The sequence below is a fragment of the Alternaria infectoria genome (genome assembly GCF_024043175.1).
Source record: "Alternaria infectoria strain BMP 0036 chromosome Unknown scaffold_2, whole genome shotgun sequence".
In the NCBI taxonomy this organism is placed as follows: Eukaryota; Fungi; Ascomycota; class Dothideomycetes; order Pleosporales; family Pleosporaceae; genus Alternaria; species Alternaria infectoria.
In genome coordinates this window covers 211,288-226,552 of record NW_026250691.1, presented here as the reverse complement: position 1 = coordinate 226,552, position 15,265 = coordinate 211,288, and the positions used below count along the sequence as shown (strand labels likewise).

General features: G+C 52.7%; 8 protein-coding genes across 8 annotated transcripts; 5 read left to right on the top strand and 3 right to left on the bottom strand.

Moving 5' to 3' along the window:
- Positions 1 to 484: 484 nt before the first annotated feature.
- J4E92_001531 (uncharacterized protein) lies at positions 485 to 1,354 on the top strand (the record flags this gene model as incomplete). The annotated part of the gene is made up of 2 exons (XM_051492942.1): positions 485 to 1,245; positions 1,297 to 1,354. The coding sequence occupies 2 exons, from the start codon at positions 485 to 487 to the stop codon at positions 1,352 to 1,354; spliced, it is 819 nt and encodes a 272-aa protein (XP_051356173.1).
- Positions 1,355 to 2,749: 1,395 nt separating this feature from the next.
- J4E92_001530 (uncharacterized protein) lies at positions 2,750 to 3,450 on the top strand (the record flags this gene model as incomplete). The annotated part of the gene is made up of 2 exons (XM_051492941.1): positions 2,750 to 2,796; positions 2,844 to 3,450. 2 exons carry the CDS (start codon positions 2,750 to 2,752, stop codon positions 3,448 to 3,450), a joined length of 654 nt encoding a protein of 217 aa, XP_051356172.1.
- A 455-nt stretch (positions 3,451 to 3,905) lies between these two features.
- J4E92_001529 (uncharacterized protein) lies at positions 3,906 to 6,324 on the top strand (the record flags this gene model as incomplete). The annotated part of the gene is made up of 6 exons (XM_051492940.1): positions 3,906 to 3,934; positions 3,991 to 4,741; positions 5,307 to 5,408; positions 5,517 to 5,773; positions 5,966 to 6,053; positions 6,112 to 6,324. The coding sequence occupies 6 exons, from the start codon at positions 3,906 to 3,908 to the stop codon at positions 6,322 to 6,324; spliced, it is 1,440 nt and encodes a 479-aa protein (XP_051356171.1).
- Positions 6,325 to 7,194: 870 nt separating this feature from the next.
- On the bottom strand, positions 7,195 to 7,817 carry HUS5 (SUMO conjugating enzyme Hus5; the record flags this gene model as incomplete). The annotated part of the gene is made up of 3 exons (XM_051492939.1): positions 7,195 to 7,448; positions 7,546 to 7,730; positions 7,783 to 7,817. The coding sequence occupies 3 exons, from the start codon at positions 7,815 to 7,817 to the stop codon at positions 7,195 to 7,197; spliced, it is 474 nt and encodes a 157-aa protein (XP_051356170.1).
- A 508-nt stretch (positions 7,818 to 8,325) lies between these two features.
- On the top strand, positions 8,326 to 9,421 carry J4E92_001527 (uncharacterized protein; the record flags this gene model as incomplete). Its single annotated transcript, XM_051492938.1, has 2 exons — positions 8,326 to 9,270; positions 9,323 to 9,421. The coding sequence occupies 2 exons, from the start codon at positions 8,326 to 8,328 to the stop codon at positions 9,419 to 9,421; spliced, it is 1,044 nt and encodes a 347-aa protein (XP_051356169.1).
- Positions 9,422 to 9,627: 206 nt separating this feature from the next.
- Positions 9,628 to 10,236, bottom strand: J4E92_001526 (uncharacterized protein; the record flags this gene model as incomplete). The annotated part of the gene is made up of 2 exons (XM_051492937.1): positions 9,628 to 10,017; positions 10,072 to 10,236. The coding sequence occupies 2 exons, from the start codon at positions 10,234 to 10,236 to the stop codon at positions 9,628 to 9,630; spliced, it is 555 nt and encodes a 184-aa protein (XP_051356168.1).
- Positions 10,237 to 10,640: 404 nt separating this feature from the next.
- J4E92_001525 (uncharacterized protein) lies at positions 10,641 to 12,426 on the bottom strand (the record flags this gene model as incomplete). The annotated part of the gene is made up of 3 exons (XM_051492936.1): positions 10,641 to 11,897; positions 12,003 to 12,312; positions 12,365 to 12,426. The coding sequence occupies 3 exons, from the start codon at positions 12,424 to 12,426 to the stop codon at positions 10,641 to 10,643; spliced, it is 1,629 nt and encodes a 542-aa protein (XP_051356167.1).
- A 634-nt stretch (positions 12,427 to 13,060) lies between these two features.
- Positions 13,061 to 15,208, top strand: J4E92_001524 (uncharacterized protein; the record flags this gene model as incomplete). The annotated part of the gene is made up of 1 exon (XM_051492935.1): positions 13,061 to 15,208. The coding sequence occupies one exon, from the start codon at positions 13,061 to 13,063 to the stop codon at positions 15,206 to 15,208; it is 2,148 nt and encodes a 715-aa protein (XP_051356166.1).
- Between the last annotated feature and the right edge of the window lie 57 nt (positions 15,209 to 15,265).

The window sequence follows — 15,265 nt, the reverse complement described above, 5'->3', positions numbered from 1 at the left end:
CGCATGGCGCGTTGTGGCGTGCACACCTCAGGTAGCTCTAGTCTCTAGGCCAGCTGGCGTGTTCCCGTGGAGAGGGATGCGCGCGGGGGTGTCGGGTAGTAGTGGCATGCGTACTGCATCATGAGGCGTCCTGTCGCGTTCTCGCGCCAATCAGTTAATGAGTTATCAAAACGACATCGAGGTGAGGCGAGTGTGTTAGTATAGTAGTGCTTGCTGTTATGGCCGACGCGTCCACAGAGGCACGTCAGCCTAGGCAAACACAGAACACCCAAGAGCCTACATCAGCTTTAAGTTACCTAGCTTGCAGGTTTTTCTCTTGATGTAGTCTGCAGACCTGTTCAGTCTTTTGCTTTGTATGAGGTGGCGCTGAAGATTAGCTGTTTTGACGAAACACGTGAGAGACGCGTCTTAGCGCGAGCGGATTGGAAGCGGGGATCACCACTCCTGACGTCTTCTTTCCACATCGTGACGCGTCGCCAATGTCATGACGCCACCCGCGAACGCGAACGAACGAGTCGTCATAGCCGAATCTGGGGATGTATTGCTCACCCTACGCAACCCGGGTGCGCCCTTCGCTGTTTGGGAACGTGAAGCCGAAGATGGCGATGCAGCCAATAAGTCTGTCATCAAAGAAGAGGGCAAGGAAGATGAGGATGCAGACCAGGATTTGAAGGCAGAAGGCCCGCCACAGAAGAAGAGAAGGATGGCAGAAAGATCGAGGCAGGGAGCAGAAATTCAAGACGATTTAGGGGACGATCCAGAACGCCCTTGCTTTGTGTATCAGGTCTCGTCTCAACACCTAATCACAGCTTCGCCAAAGTTCAAAAGCGAGATTATGTCTTGGAGCGAAAACAACAAAGCAGACGATGGGTTTTACTACATGGAAACCGCAGACTGGGACTCAGAAGCATTTGCTATACTTTTGAACATGCTTCATCTCCGCTTCCGCCAAGTGCCCAAAGAGCTGAGTCTGGAGTTGCTCGCCAAAGTCGCCATGCTAGTGGACTACTACCAATGCTGGGAAGCGTTCGATCTGATCGCTAATGTATGGGTCACGAACGCTCAGAGGAAGCACCGAGTACCATACACATATGGTCGCGAGCTCATGATGTGGATGCTCGTCTCCTGGGTCTTCAAGTTGGACACGGTATTTGACAGTACCACCAACGTAGCGCTGCGGAAAAACAACCGGCCGAAGATCCAACATATGGAATTGAGCATTCCACCAGCTGTTCTTCGTATGTTGTGCGTCGTAGTTCTTTGCAGCCTATCGACTAACTCGAGTAGAAGCCTTAGAATCTCGACGTACAGAGGCGATTGCGGAGATGATAGAAGTTTGTCACAAGTGGATTGACAAGTATTGCGATGCAGACTCATGTACTCCTGCACATGGGGCTCGTCAGCCCTTTGAGTGTAGCTCTATGCTGCTTGGTGCGCTTATGAAGCAACTGAAGCCCATCGGTATCATCTCTCCACGACCGACGGCCCCATTCGACGGCTTAAGCATCGCCAGCTTGCGCGAGCAGTTGGTGGGGATGAGGTCACCGACTTGGTATACACGGGACACTCGCACTTCCCATATATGTACGCTTGCTTTGACGGTGGCCGAAGATATACTTGATGTTTCAATCAAATTCAATAAGGGGCTCAAGCGAAGTGACTTCGTGGATCGCGATGAGGTTGAGACGGAGTAGACGCTCGATCACAACAACGATCAAAACATCTGGGCTTACTCACTACATTTACAAGCGACCTGTTATCGATACCAGTGGTAGCTACAGCCTATGTCGCATTCTTCGAAAAATATATTAGGGCAGGAGCCTACATCATCTTCTAATCTGTGTGTTTGTTAAGTTATGGTACTATGTATACCGCAGGCTGTGGCACCACTATCAGCCCCAGAACTTGAGCTGTAGTCAACCAAGCTAGTGTAGTCAATATAGCAATCGATACTTTCACAAGTACACCGTTCGAATCCCCGAGTTATTCTCACCCGTCGTTAGGCCGCGCACCGTATCGGCTTGAGTGTATACCGCGAGCATCTCAAAAAACGTGCATGATTCTCTCTCTCGAAGGATATGTTATGGCGCACTGTCGGTACTCCATCAGAATGTGGCTGTTAGGACTGCGCGTTGTTCACCCGCGCCCGAAGTTATTTTAATGAACCTACCTGGAGAGTCAAGACAAGCTTCTGCATCCTATAATTGACTCCGAACGCCCTCGTGGTAGTTGTGATCGTACATATTTTTTTATTTTTTATTATTATTCAGAGTCCTAAGCTTTCACTCTTACGAGTATGCTGCTATCCTGTTTTCATCCCGTGTGTTTACAGCCGTAATTAGTACTTTACCGTGTACTTTTGATCAATGAATATGCAGTAAGAAGTGATCGTACCTATATCGACACGAGATGCGCGGTCGGCGCTTACCTCGGTGTGGGTAGAGACTAATTAACCCTTCCAAGGTTGGGATCGGTATCATGAACAATGTCGCTATGAATAGCCCTAGGGACTCTCGCGGGCTGGTATTGCCTTTGAGCTGTGAAGTCGTCAGAGAAGTTCAAGGTTGAGTCTAAAAGCCTAAAACGGCAAGACGAATACGGCCTGTCTTCACCTTCACTTTCACTTGCGCGTCGTAACGGAGCGAGACGCGCCGAGCTCCGCCTAAGCGATATATCGAACAAACTCCTCCTCTTCTTGTCCCGAGGTCTTTTCCGAACGACGCAAACCGTCGCCGGACACTACAAAAACATGGCGACCGAAGAGATTACATCTTCAAACGCGGTGCTTCTGCCCAGGTATGTCCTTCTTGGTATAGAACGACACATCACTAACTTCTGCACAGCACCGCGGTGATCTCGCCCACTGTCATCGTCAAGATCGGTACGGAGGGCAAAGAGTACATCCTCCACACCGAACTCCTCAAGCACCACTCTGCTTACTTCCGTGGAGCACTTTCCGGCGCATTCAAAGAAACCGACGACGGCGTTATACCCATTACCGATATCGAAACCGACGCATTCGACACCTTCGTCGATTGGATCTACCGCGGCACCGTAAACACAGAGCCGCAATCACCTTCCAACGTTCTAAGTCGCAGCTACATCTTAGCAGATCGACTAATCATGCCCGGTTTGAAGTCTGCGCTTATGGATCATTATTACCATCGGTACACTGGACGTAAGCGAATCAGACCATCTTGCGGTATGATTATCAGACTTTGCAATAACTTGCCCAAGGAAGATCCATTACTCCGACTCTGTCTCGATATATGGTCCGCGCAAAAGGCAATCTATAAGTTGGAAGAAGGAGAAAAGGCTGAACTGTCGAACCTGCCACATGAGTTTCTCGTTCGTTTAATGTTACGAATGCAGGAACTAGGCGAGAAGCCAACTGCAGTACAAACTTTTATGCAGGAAGATTACAACGAGCGTGTAAGGACTGATGGATAGAAGAATGGCTCATGTTTTATTTTGGAGGGCCCATGGACAGAGTTCTGGCGGGCGTGCTTCTACCGACTGTGGTTCTGCACGTCCGAGCTCTATCACGTCATAACGCTCGTTGCTTCAAAGGGCCAGCATGTACTGTCTCACCCTTCAATTCTCACTTACTCGGTGGTCTCCAAATGATAAGTCTGGCTGAGCTCCTCGACTGTGCTTTGCGATCGATGACCGTGTAGGTGAAGTTGAACAGTAAGAAGAAGCCTTGACAGGAAGGATCCCAAGTGAGAGCAGGATGTCTCTCACCTGTCACAATCCGCTGGCGATCTTGATATAAGTAGTAGGAAGTCCTATAGATCTGCTTCAAACCTCTTCCCCCCACACCACGTCCTCATTGTCTCATCCAACTTGTGTGCGCTGAATTACATCAACATCAGAACAATAGACGTCACATCAAGACCATTACCATGGAGAAGACCGAAGCACCTCGCGCAAGGTAAGTCACTGGCTGCGAACTTTGCAAATACAAAGTATGTTACTCATTCTACATAGCGCCGCTGCAGCATCAAAGACTGTCATCGTCATAGTCGGACCCGAAGAGAAGTATTACACCCTACACAAGCAGCTCTTGACGTACTATTCTGGATACTTTCGTCGCGCATTCGTCAAAGAACGCAGTAACTGGCACCTGGACACCGTGTCAGTTGAGGGGTTCAACGTCTTCGTTGATTGGATATACGAGACGAGGCTGCGCCCGTCGGTCAACACGGATGAAGATGAGACGTCATGCATGCTCAGTGCCTATCTGGTAGCAACAGAACTGTCAGTCGGATCGCTAAAGACGGCAATCTTGGACTGGATATTCCTTGATCTCTCGGACAGCTATCTCAGTGTGTCAGCTGTTCAACGGTGCTTCGAAGTCTTGCCAAACAACGATCCTTTACTCCAGCTCATTGTCGACGCCTTCTGCATCAACGATGGCGTGGGCACGATGGGCGTCGAGGATTTCGCAACAATCGATGACCTGCCAAAGCAGTATCTGGCTCGTGTCCTCCGAAAGCTGCACCAGCTGACAGAGCTGCCCGATGAGGACCGAGTTCTTGCGCGCGAAGACTACAGCATGGTGGTATCGCTGAACTACAAGGTTGTGGAAGAAGTGTCACAGTCTAAAGGCTGGGGAGAAGCAACACAGTACAAAGGTTGGGGAGAAGTGGTACAGTCCAAAGGCTGGGACGATGTACCAAATTCCAAGGATTGGGGCGGAGTGTCGGACTCCAAAGGCTGGGATCTGACTGAAGAGGAAGTATGACACCAAGACGGGCTTGTACTTAATCACAACTCTAGGACATGAGAAAGGGCAGCTCGAGAGCTACCTGAGTATACGACTTTGAGTGGCCCCTTTGGCGAAACAAAAGACCAGGTAGACTATGGGAGAATACGTGGTTTCTTTAAGAACAATGAAATCCAAGTTCCAAAACCTTTGTGGTGAAAGGCGTTGACAATGACATAACTGATTGGAACAAAGGTGTTTGTCGGGAGTCTGACGCAGCTTCGCAGCTGGCCCGTGCTTACATAAGTGAGGCTCCGCTGCCTTGTTAGCGTCGCGCTACGAGCTTCCCCAGCGCCATTCGTCATTTCGTATGAGCAACATTACCTTCACCTCTGCCAGCTGCCTTTCAGCCTACACACCCTCCACCAGTCATTTACACGTCGTCGCAATCTGTGATTGATCTTATCGCAACAAAACGGAAATTCAACCGCCCAACGGTCGCAATCTAATTACCATTCACGCCCCCGGAACATTCACGTTAGCCCGGTAAGTCATGGACGGCCCGTTAAATGAAAGCATTTACTGACGTGGCTCCTAGACTTTCAACTACACCCAAATCATCATGTCCGACGCCGAGGTTATCGAACAGAAGCGCGAGGAGGATGAGCGCCTCGATACCGCCGAAGACCCCAACGAAGAGGTACGATACCATCCACCACAACGCGCGCGTTAGACTTGTCACGGATAGCGGGCTGCTGTCGCACATACAAGTTCCGAAACAGAAGAGCATGCTGACAGTGCAATGTAGGAAGAGATCTCAGCAATGAGGCGACGCGTACAAGAGATGGAGGAAGAAGCCCAGAAGCTACGCCAGATGCAGAGCGAGACAGACCTAGAACGCCACGAGATGCGCGAGAGCAAAGAAGACGTCGACGCGCGCAGTGTCTTTGTCGGCAACGTCGACTACGGCGCTTCCCCCGAAGAGATCCAGGCACACTTCCAGAGCATCGGAAGCATTAACCGTGTGACCATATTGCTCGACAAGTTCACAGGTCATCCCAAAGGGTCAGTACTAAGAGGAGGTTTTCCTTGAACGATTTGCGCATTTCCAAGTTTTTATCATTTACTTTCATACATCAACCAGTATGCGCGCGTACAGTCGCGTACATGTTGTTGGGGTTACAGTTGGGCGAAAGTATCTTTCGCTACCTGGCAAGAGTTTGGCAGAAAGATCGGAACGCTAATGAGCGTATGCAGGTATGCGTATGTGGAGTTCACAGAACCGCATCTGGTCAATGAGGCCTTGGTCCTTGACAACAGCCAGTTTCGCAGCCGGAATCTAAAGGTATGGGATACACAACACATTCCACGTAATGCGCGAACGCAAGCTGACATATTTCCAGGTCGTACCAAAGCGAACGAACCTCCCCGGTATGACACGAGGCGGACGCGGCGGCCGAGGCGGTCCCCGAGGCGGATACGGCGGACGCGGCTCACCATACGGCGGCCGTGGTGGCTACGGTGGCGGCTACGGCGGCGGCGGCGCTCCACGAGGAGGCGGCTACCGTGGTGGATACCGTGGCGGAAGAGGCGGATCGGCATACCGCCCATACTAAGGCTGTGACACGACGACACCGGCACGCGCTATACCACCAGACCTAGGTCGCCGTTTCTGTATTGCTATATTGGGGTTCTCGAGGCAAAGGTGAACAAAGGTAACAAAGGACACAAACTTGGATTGGGGAGTCGCGGTGACTATCTGTAAGATCCGAGGCTTGTACTATTAGGATGATTGTTGGACAAATGTCGTGAGGATGCGGCGAAAGGGCTGCTGGACTTCTTATCAACCGGGTTTTCTGAGGGACCGGATGGGTTTAATATATGTTTCTTTGCTTCGTTGCGTGCAGTCCTTCATCTCGTGTGTTTTGTTGCTTCGGCGGGATCATGCATCATAACTGAGTATACGCACAGCTATCATGGCTTCGTGTAGCCGATCACATGAATATCAAATATGGAATACGACAATGATGAATTAATCGTGTATATTACTCCATGAGCAATATGCCAGGAGACTGAGAAGAAAGTCAGGTATCATAGCCACATGCGGCTTTTCTCCCACCATATAAGGACCCATACAATGCTTGGGAACCTCATCCAAACGCCAGGATCCGTGTTTCATCAAAAGGACGTTTCCATACTAAGCGCGCCTCAACCAAGTAGTCAAAGGCAAAGAAAGAAAGAAAATGCAAGAGCATGTCGACCTCGTCTGAGCAGTATCCGCCGCAGCCGAGTGGAAGACAGCTTGACCACTGCATAACAGCTCATCAAGGCCTGACCATACCATCCCATACCCAAACCCCATAACGGCCCTCACTCACCGCCAGTCACATATAACCAAAAGGCATCCTCACCCCACGGTACACCACCTCTCCCCCCCTCTCATCCCCGACAATATGTAGCTCTTCCCCTGGCGCTCTGACAACGTACTACGGCGCCGGGTTCTCCTTGACAATCTGCTTGACCTTGCGCTCATACGCCGCCTTGTCCTTTTTGAACAGGTTGAACGCGTCGGCTTGCGCTGGGCTCTCTGGGTTCGGCTCGTCGAGCAGGGATTGGATGCCTAGCAGGATCTCTTTGATGTTGATGGCGGGCTTCCAGCCTTCTTCTTCGTTGAGGATGCTGAGGCAGACGGTGCCGGAGGGGTAGACGTTGGGGTGGAAGAGGGGTGGGACGAATTTGCCTGTGTGAGCGGGTTAGCTGGCTGTTAGGCAGATAGGTTGGGGTTGGGGTTTGGCGGAGGAGGAATGGGCATGGGCTGAGAGATGTGTGGGACGTACACTTCGGCGGCTTTGTTGGGTACTCATCTGGGAATGCGACTTCGAGCTTGAATAGACCGCCTTCCCATATCGTCTTTTCTTTTCCTGGTATGCCGCATTCCCATCGCTTCAGGTCCATCATGCCGTTGGAGCCGCGCATGGGCTTTGCGAAGAAGCCGAAGGGGTGGTCTCGTCGCCATGACTTTCTGGCTGCTGCGTTAGCGGAGATCATGGGCGCTGGAGAGCGAGAGTGCGCACCTCTCTTCCGAGAGCCTGTTGACGCAAAGAGACATGGTGTCGGTGTAGGTACAAGGCTGGCCGTTGCGCCTCTAGCTTGTCCTCTGAATTTCCGTGCTGAGATACCGACAGAGCGTGCGGTAAAGATAGAGAGAAAACTGCAAAGACGGCGTCTTATTTATCGCGAGCTTGAGCGTGTGGCGTCGCGCTTGTTAACGTGCTACGATTGCGGTAAAGGTGAGGATTGCAGACGGTAGGAGGACCAGGTGAAGTCGAGTTACGGTTGCACGTGACCTGACAACAATTATCGGGCGCCGCAGCGTTGGGATTCGGGGCTAGATCCCGTCGCGCGAAGGTGGAAGGTGCGATGCGCGATCTGCCCCGCGCTAGGTCTTGGCGCTGGTGTGCCTGCCCCGCTTATGTGATCCAATGCCTATGCGCGTGCCGAGGCTGACATGGCATGTGTCTGGCCTAGGTAGCTGCGATCTTCTTTGCCTGTTCCTATTTCTGTTTCTTGAACCCTATAGAAGCTTTACCTGTATCTCGCAGTGAGATCACACTAAGATGGCGGACACAGCCGCAAAGAAGGAAGAGCAGCAACCCGCCAAACCCACAACCACAACGACTGCCCCTCCCCCCGCCGAGGTAGCCTCCGACCCCGAAGAAGACGACCTCTCCGACCTCGACGATGTCCTCGACGAATTCGCAAACACGAAGCTCGACGCCAAAGCCCCCACCGCCTCGTCAATAGAAGCGGCCTACCCCAAGTCCAGCGATGCGCCGTCGTCTTCCGGACCCGGCAGGCCAGCCTCTGACATCTCCCCCGCGGAACTCATGATGGAAGACCAAGATGCGTTCCAGGCACAGCTGCAGAAGGAGATGGAGCAGTTGCTTGGTCAGGGCGACTTCCAGAAACAGTTCGACGAGATTATGAAGGAGATGAGTGCGGAGATGGGGGGCGCGAATCCGTTGGAAGATCCTGCGCTTGGGCATGAACATGGGCATGCGCATGCGGGTGAGGGGGCGGGCGAGGCGAAGGAGAAAGCGGCGTCTGGTTCGTCTGAGAAGGCGACTGCTGCAAAGGCAGAGAAGACTTTCCAAGAGACTATCAAGAAGACTATGGAGCGCATGCAATCCTCCTCCGATACCGCAACCTCCGCCGCCGCGTCTTCTTCCCAAGACGATATCCTCGCGCAGATGCTCGCGTCTATGGAATCAGGCGGCTTCGGTGGTGCGGGCGAGGGCGGCGACGAGGACTTCAGCAAAGTGCTCATGGGCATGATGGAGCAGCTCACCAACAAGGATATCCTATACGAGCCGATGAAGGAGCTAGACGACAAGTTCCCAGCGTGGATGGACAAGAATAAGGAGAAGTGCGAGAAGGATGATTTGAAGAGGTATGAGGAGCAGCAGACGCTGGTTAGGGAGATTGTGGGCAGGTTCGAAAGGAAAGGGTACAGTGACGACAACGCGCAGGATAGGGAGTATATTGTTGAGAGGATGCAGAAGGTATGTGATTGCTTTCTCATGTGTGATAAGGCAAATGCTAATATTAATGTAGATGCAAGCCGCTGGCTCTCCACCGCCCGATCTTGTGGGTGATATGAACGCTGCGCAGGAGGCGCTCCAGGATATGGATCAGGGCTGCCCGACTCAGTGATCTCCTTGTGCGATAACCTGTCTGCTTCATTCTTCCCAGATACCCAATGTACATATGATGCCTTCCCCCCAAGCAATCTGTTATACTGAGATGCCAAATTTCCCGTCTTACAACATGTGCAGAGCTGCTATGATGTCACCACCAATTCGCCTTCTTTGGGGCGATCCCTTGCTAATCTCGAGAGTCTCCGATTTTCGAATCGTTCTTCAGCAATCCATCATGTCCATGTCCATCGCGTCCCCTCCGAACGCGTCTTGCGCGCGTTGCTGTTGATGCTGATACTGATCGTGCCCCGCCGTCGCGCACTCCATGAATATCGAATCATAGTCGTCGTCATCACTACCATAGTGCTGTGACCGCGCATCCGATTCTTGCTCCATTGACGCGATCAATTGTTGTAACTCGTACTCTTCTTGTGCGGCGACGTAGTCGGCTTCGCTCATCTCGGGATCAGTTTGAGGCGCGTAAGTTGGGAGTACAGGTAACGGCGCGTCGTCCATGGTCTCTTCATCGATGTCGTCATTCTCTTGGGGTGCTTGACGCGCTTTTTCGGCTTCCCAGCGCTTCCGCTCAGATACGAAGTCGAGTTGTTGGATCTGCGTCATCAATTAGCATCGTTGATCGCGTCTGTGTACGATTGAATCGCGTACCTGTTCGCCTCGCGACTCCCACTTCTTGTCGTCCCGGTTGTTTTGCACGCGCTTGAAGAACATGTCCCTCCTGCGCTTCGTCGTGGCGTCGCGCGTCTGCATCACCGGATTGGCCTTGAACGCGCGTTGTGGCATCGCCGACTTCTCCTTAAGAGGTGAGGACATGGTGAAGTCGAATGTTCGTGGGGCTGCATTTGAGGAGCGCTCGGATAGTGGTGATGAGCGCGGTGGCGTGTATGCGGAGTAGTGCGGCATTTGGTGTGAGAAGAAGGATGTCGTGAGCATCATTGTGTGGTGACGTAGTTCAGTGGTGATGGTATGAAGATAGATCGCGTGGTAGTGCGGGGTGGATATGGAGATGTGATGGGTTTTGGGTGGATGAAGTTGGGAGGGAAGGTGATGATGCGGGCGCGAAATGATGGGCAGTCGCGCTCGCGCGATGGTAGGTGCGTATCGATAAGTCACGTGCACCCCTCGATTGCAGACAGCCCTGAAGGGTCTGTCCCTCCCTCCATGCCGTCAACTACACTGCAATTTCTTTATTTGGACTGAGTGGCTATGATATCCCGCTATATTCGTCCTTTTGGCCTTTGCATTTTCCATTCCTTGGCTACTAAACCGGATCGACGCGCTACGTGCCGCAGATGTGGAGGCACTGGATTTGGCGGCTGCAAAGTCGCGACACGGACGTTCTTCGAGTTTGAAGCAGCCGCACCGCCTCGATGAGAGTTTCCATACAGGACGAGCAAGATTTTCAGCTCACAACCTGCTTCTGAGCTTCGGTCAGCGATCATTTCAAGATACTGGCAAAGTCGTTTGCTCCAGTCAGGATCGTGTCGGTAGGTCTTCTGAAGCGCTTCGGTCTCGATTATTACGAAGGCTGTCGGTAATTTGGAAAAGAGGAGGCAGACAAGATCGACCCATTCGCGCTCCGTATGAGTAGCGTGGATCTTTGAGAGGTTCAACTGCTCGGCACAGCTGTTGAACAGATCACCCGAGTGTTGAAGTACCTGGAAGATGATCCCTCTGAACAGCTCCTCGATGGTTTGCGCGTCTGAAGACGTGCGGCCCGAAGGTAGGTTCCAGAACACGTGTTGACTTCCGAGCTTCATGCTCTGGATCACATTCGTTGCCAGCTCTTTCGCTTGCTTTTGCGCACGAATGCCGACTTGAACGACGAGAAGCGACGACCTCTTCCCAAAAGCCCAATTCAGGATGGTTTTGCGCACTCTCTGTTCGTTAGCGCTAGGCAAGCTTGGCGTCGTGTCCCGATGCACGAGTGATCGCACTTTGAGCAGGGCCGTCTCGGGCAATACCTTGGGTTCGAAGAACTGCATCACTCTGCTGAACTCGAGACGATACACTGTCTTGCTTATGCTACAGACGTCGACACCTATCCGCTCCGTAATGCTTTTGTGCGAAGTTGCAACCTGTAGAAGTTGGGTAATGTGGGCTGCAAACTTCTTCTGCCCTTCCATCACGCCCGCCAGCTTTGCATCAAGCTCTCGAATCTGCGCATGTTGCAGCATGGCTAGGGTATGGACGTCGCGGATTTCGGCTCGAGCGCCAGCGCTGGCAAGGTCATCCACCGCTTTCGAACACTCCTGGATATGGTTCACCAGGTCTTGGTAACCAAGCTCGAACGGTGTCTTGATGGCAGAACATATCCGACCCAGAGGGCTCTTCTTGTACCAACGCACGCAAAGCCGGAGGAAAAGAATGATGTATGTGAACAGCCGTGAAAGTGCAGCTTCCATGTACTGAGTCTGGTACAGCTCTGCACTCAGATCCATGCGTGGCAGCACGTCGCCAATAGCGATGAGAGCCTGCGATAGCTTTTCGAAGAGGATGGCTCGATTGATCACGCCCTTGCAAACAGCGCGTCAGTACCCCACGTTCGAAAGCGCGGGCTTGAACTTGGGGTGACATACCGTCAGAACGAACTTCATGGCACCCCACACCAGAGCCACATACTCCGGGTGATGCTGCGCCAGGGTGTCCATGACTTTGCCATAGTACATGATGCGCCCGGACAGCCTCTCGAGCGATTGCCTCATCTCTGCATGCTTGTCCTGCTTGCCCTTGTCTTCGTAATCCTTCTTGGCATTCTCCACCACGCTGAAGACATCCTTTATGGACGCTTGGAACTTATGAGGGACTGAATCGTCGAGAGAGATGTCCAGCTCATTCTTGAGGTGTTCGATGGCAGCCCGATACGCTTCCGCCGCGATGTTTCGGTTCCTACAATTTTTAGCCTTCTCTGCGCATCTTGTGATTGGTTGAGTATGCCTACTCCTGGCCTGGCGCTGCTGTGTACCAGGACGCATGTGGGTCGCGCACCACTATAACAGACATGTTGACTATGCGATAGTTTTCCGATCTAGCATGCAAAGCTGCCGAATAGTTGCGAATCTAGCAATGCGGGCGGTCGCTGACCTTCCATCAAGGCAACTTGTTGGAAAGCGGGCTGTGCATGAAGGCTGAGGCTGTGCCGAGGAAAGGCTGCACGCTGCGTACACGTCGACACGCGCAGTCCTCGCACACCAGCCTGTTCTCCTGCACAAAGGCGCATCTTCCAATCCCTTTCGCAAATACCATCTTTCGATCAGATAGCAAGTCGCCATCTCCTTCACTCGCCACCTTTATTCTACCTCATAGAGTCGCCCAACTACGTTGTCGACGAAACCGTCGCATAGGACTGGTGTTTGCGCCCACACCGCTATTTCCCGCTCGTCTTGCACAGAGACTCACCCTTCCGTAACGAAAGCCTGCTTCAAAACCGAGGAACACGCTGCACCGCAAAAATCCGCGAGTCCATCTTTTAGATTTGGATTCAGGTTAGCTCAACGAATTCTATGTCACCGCAAGCAGCCACGCGACCACCAATATTACGTGGCAAATATCCCGACGAGCACCAAAACCTCGTTGGATTACTGATGCTCAGCCTGCCGACACTTTGAGTACATATCCATAGACAGGCAGTCGCACGATGATTACCTCAAGCTATCCATACGCACACGCACCACCACCACCTATCACTTACACACGACCACCACTACCCATCACTTACACACCACTACCCAACACTTACATACCACCACCCGGCACTTTTGCGCCGCCACCCAACACTTACACACCACCACCTATCAACCACCCAGCTCGACCGTACCAGACCACACCGGGTGGCCTCGTGCATCCGACGCCATCCAGACGAACAAGAGCGAAGCATGGGCCCATCAAGGCGGAAAAAGCTTCGTATGGGTATACGTACGACGTTGATACTGCGCGACCAAAGTTTGGTGAGCAGGCAGGGATCAAGCAGGCAGGATCAACGTACAGCCTTCGGAGGGACGACGGCACCCCTACCCCACCTCGTTGGACAGGTATACCGGCAGGCTTGGGAGAAACGCCCCGAGCGGATCTCAAGAGAAGGAGAGCGCATGTTCAATCTCCAAGCCCAGTAACCGAAAGGCACGAGAATGACCGTCCCACGTTTGCGCGGCCAACCCCGTCCGGCGAGATCCTTAACGCAGCTGCGCAAACAGCTGAAGTCAACAAGCAGCTCGAGCAACAACGCAAGCATCGTAAAGACTATCTCAACGATGTCTGGCAACGACCGCACGAGCCGCCGGTCCAGCCAAACCGACCTGAAACAGCCGAGGGAACCGCGTCCCCATCATCCCAAATAATGACTCCTGCGATGATGCAGCAGCAATTGACCGCCCAGCAAGCATTCATGCATCGGCAGCAAGAACAAGCTATGCTTGCCCATCAGCAGGGCGGATTAGTATCTCAGGAACCCCTGGAAAACTTGAACCCGGAGCAAGCAAAACAGCTGCAAGCAATGAGAGATGGGCAGAAAGGGCCGTTCGTTGGTCTTCCTCCCCACTCGATGCAACGAGACACCCGCCAGACCTCTGTGGATGGAAGTCCCAACATACCAGTACAGTCTAAGGGAATGCAGCACGTCCACCCTGGGATGGACGGCCCCACGAGCTCATTCCCGCACCCATCCAACTTTAACGGTCAACAAATGACGCCTGTGCAGATGGAAGCTGTGCGCGATGGCCGGATGCAAGGAAACTATTGGCGTGGCGGGCCTCAGCCAGGTATGATGAGTCCAGGCGATGGCTACTCCTACACCGACCCCGCGAGCATGTACCGTGACACAGAGCCAGCCTGGCGGAGGCCACGTGCTGGCAGCTTGGAACGTGACTCTCGCCCCACCAGCATGATTGCGGATCGCAGCCAGGACATTGATGGACCCAAAGCACCTGAGGTTAACGGTTTTCCCCGTGCGCAGAAGGAAACCATGCGCAAGCTAAGCACCCAGCAAACGACACCTGCCGATGTATCCTCAGGAAGCGCCCGGACACAACGTATTGACGAGTCTGATAGTCGGTCTCCAGCAATCGCCAATGACCGGACGCTTTGCTCAGGGTACAGATCTTTTCGCGGAGACCTAAAGTACACGATCTCAGAAGACCGCACAACAGACGCTTGCAAGCGTCGTAAAGCGCAGTTTATGGCTTTGGGGCAGCCTCTCAACCGACCCGCCAAAGTCGAGCCTGTCACCAGCCGTGGAGCGCAAATTACAGCTCGGGAACAGCGCGAGGATGGATTCGAAAACATTGAGGAGACCAGCAACCGATCCGATGAGTATATTCCGTCAGACAACGATCTTGGGCAGCGGAACATTGAAGTCTATGCCAAAAGTCTAGCTCGTCAACACAGGATAGCAATGCGCGACACTTCTACAGTCCAGGATGTGGACTCTGGCGTCTCAATAGACAACTCTGACCATCCCCCTCGGTCGCTGTTTACTCAGCAGAAAGCCGGAAAAAACCAGTTACGAAATCGCGCGAGTGACCGGCACACTAGCCGTGAACTATCACAAAGGGCGGATTATTTACGGGAACAACTATCCAATCCTGCTTTGAGAGCAACTGGCCCGCCAGGCTATTCTCATGATCATAGGTATAATCCTGTTGGACATCTGCACAGACGAACGGACGCAGTGCCAATGCAGCGCCCTCCTCGTTTTCTCTCCAAGCTTCAAGACACTACTCCCGAGAACCGAGACCCACGTAAGCTCTTGGAAGAGATGCACAGGTTGCGCAGTATAGTTAAAGCGTAATTTGAAGAAGAGCGAGTATGAAATCGCCATTACGTGTCGATCAAGATTATCAATGGT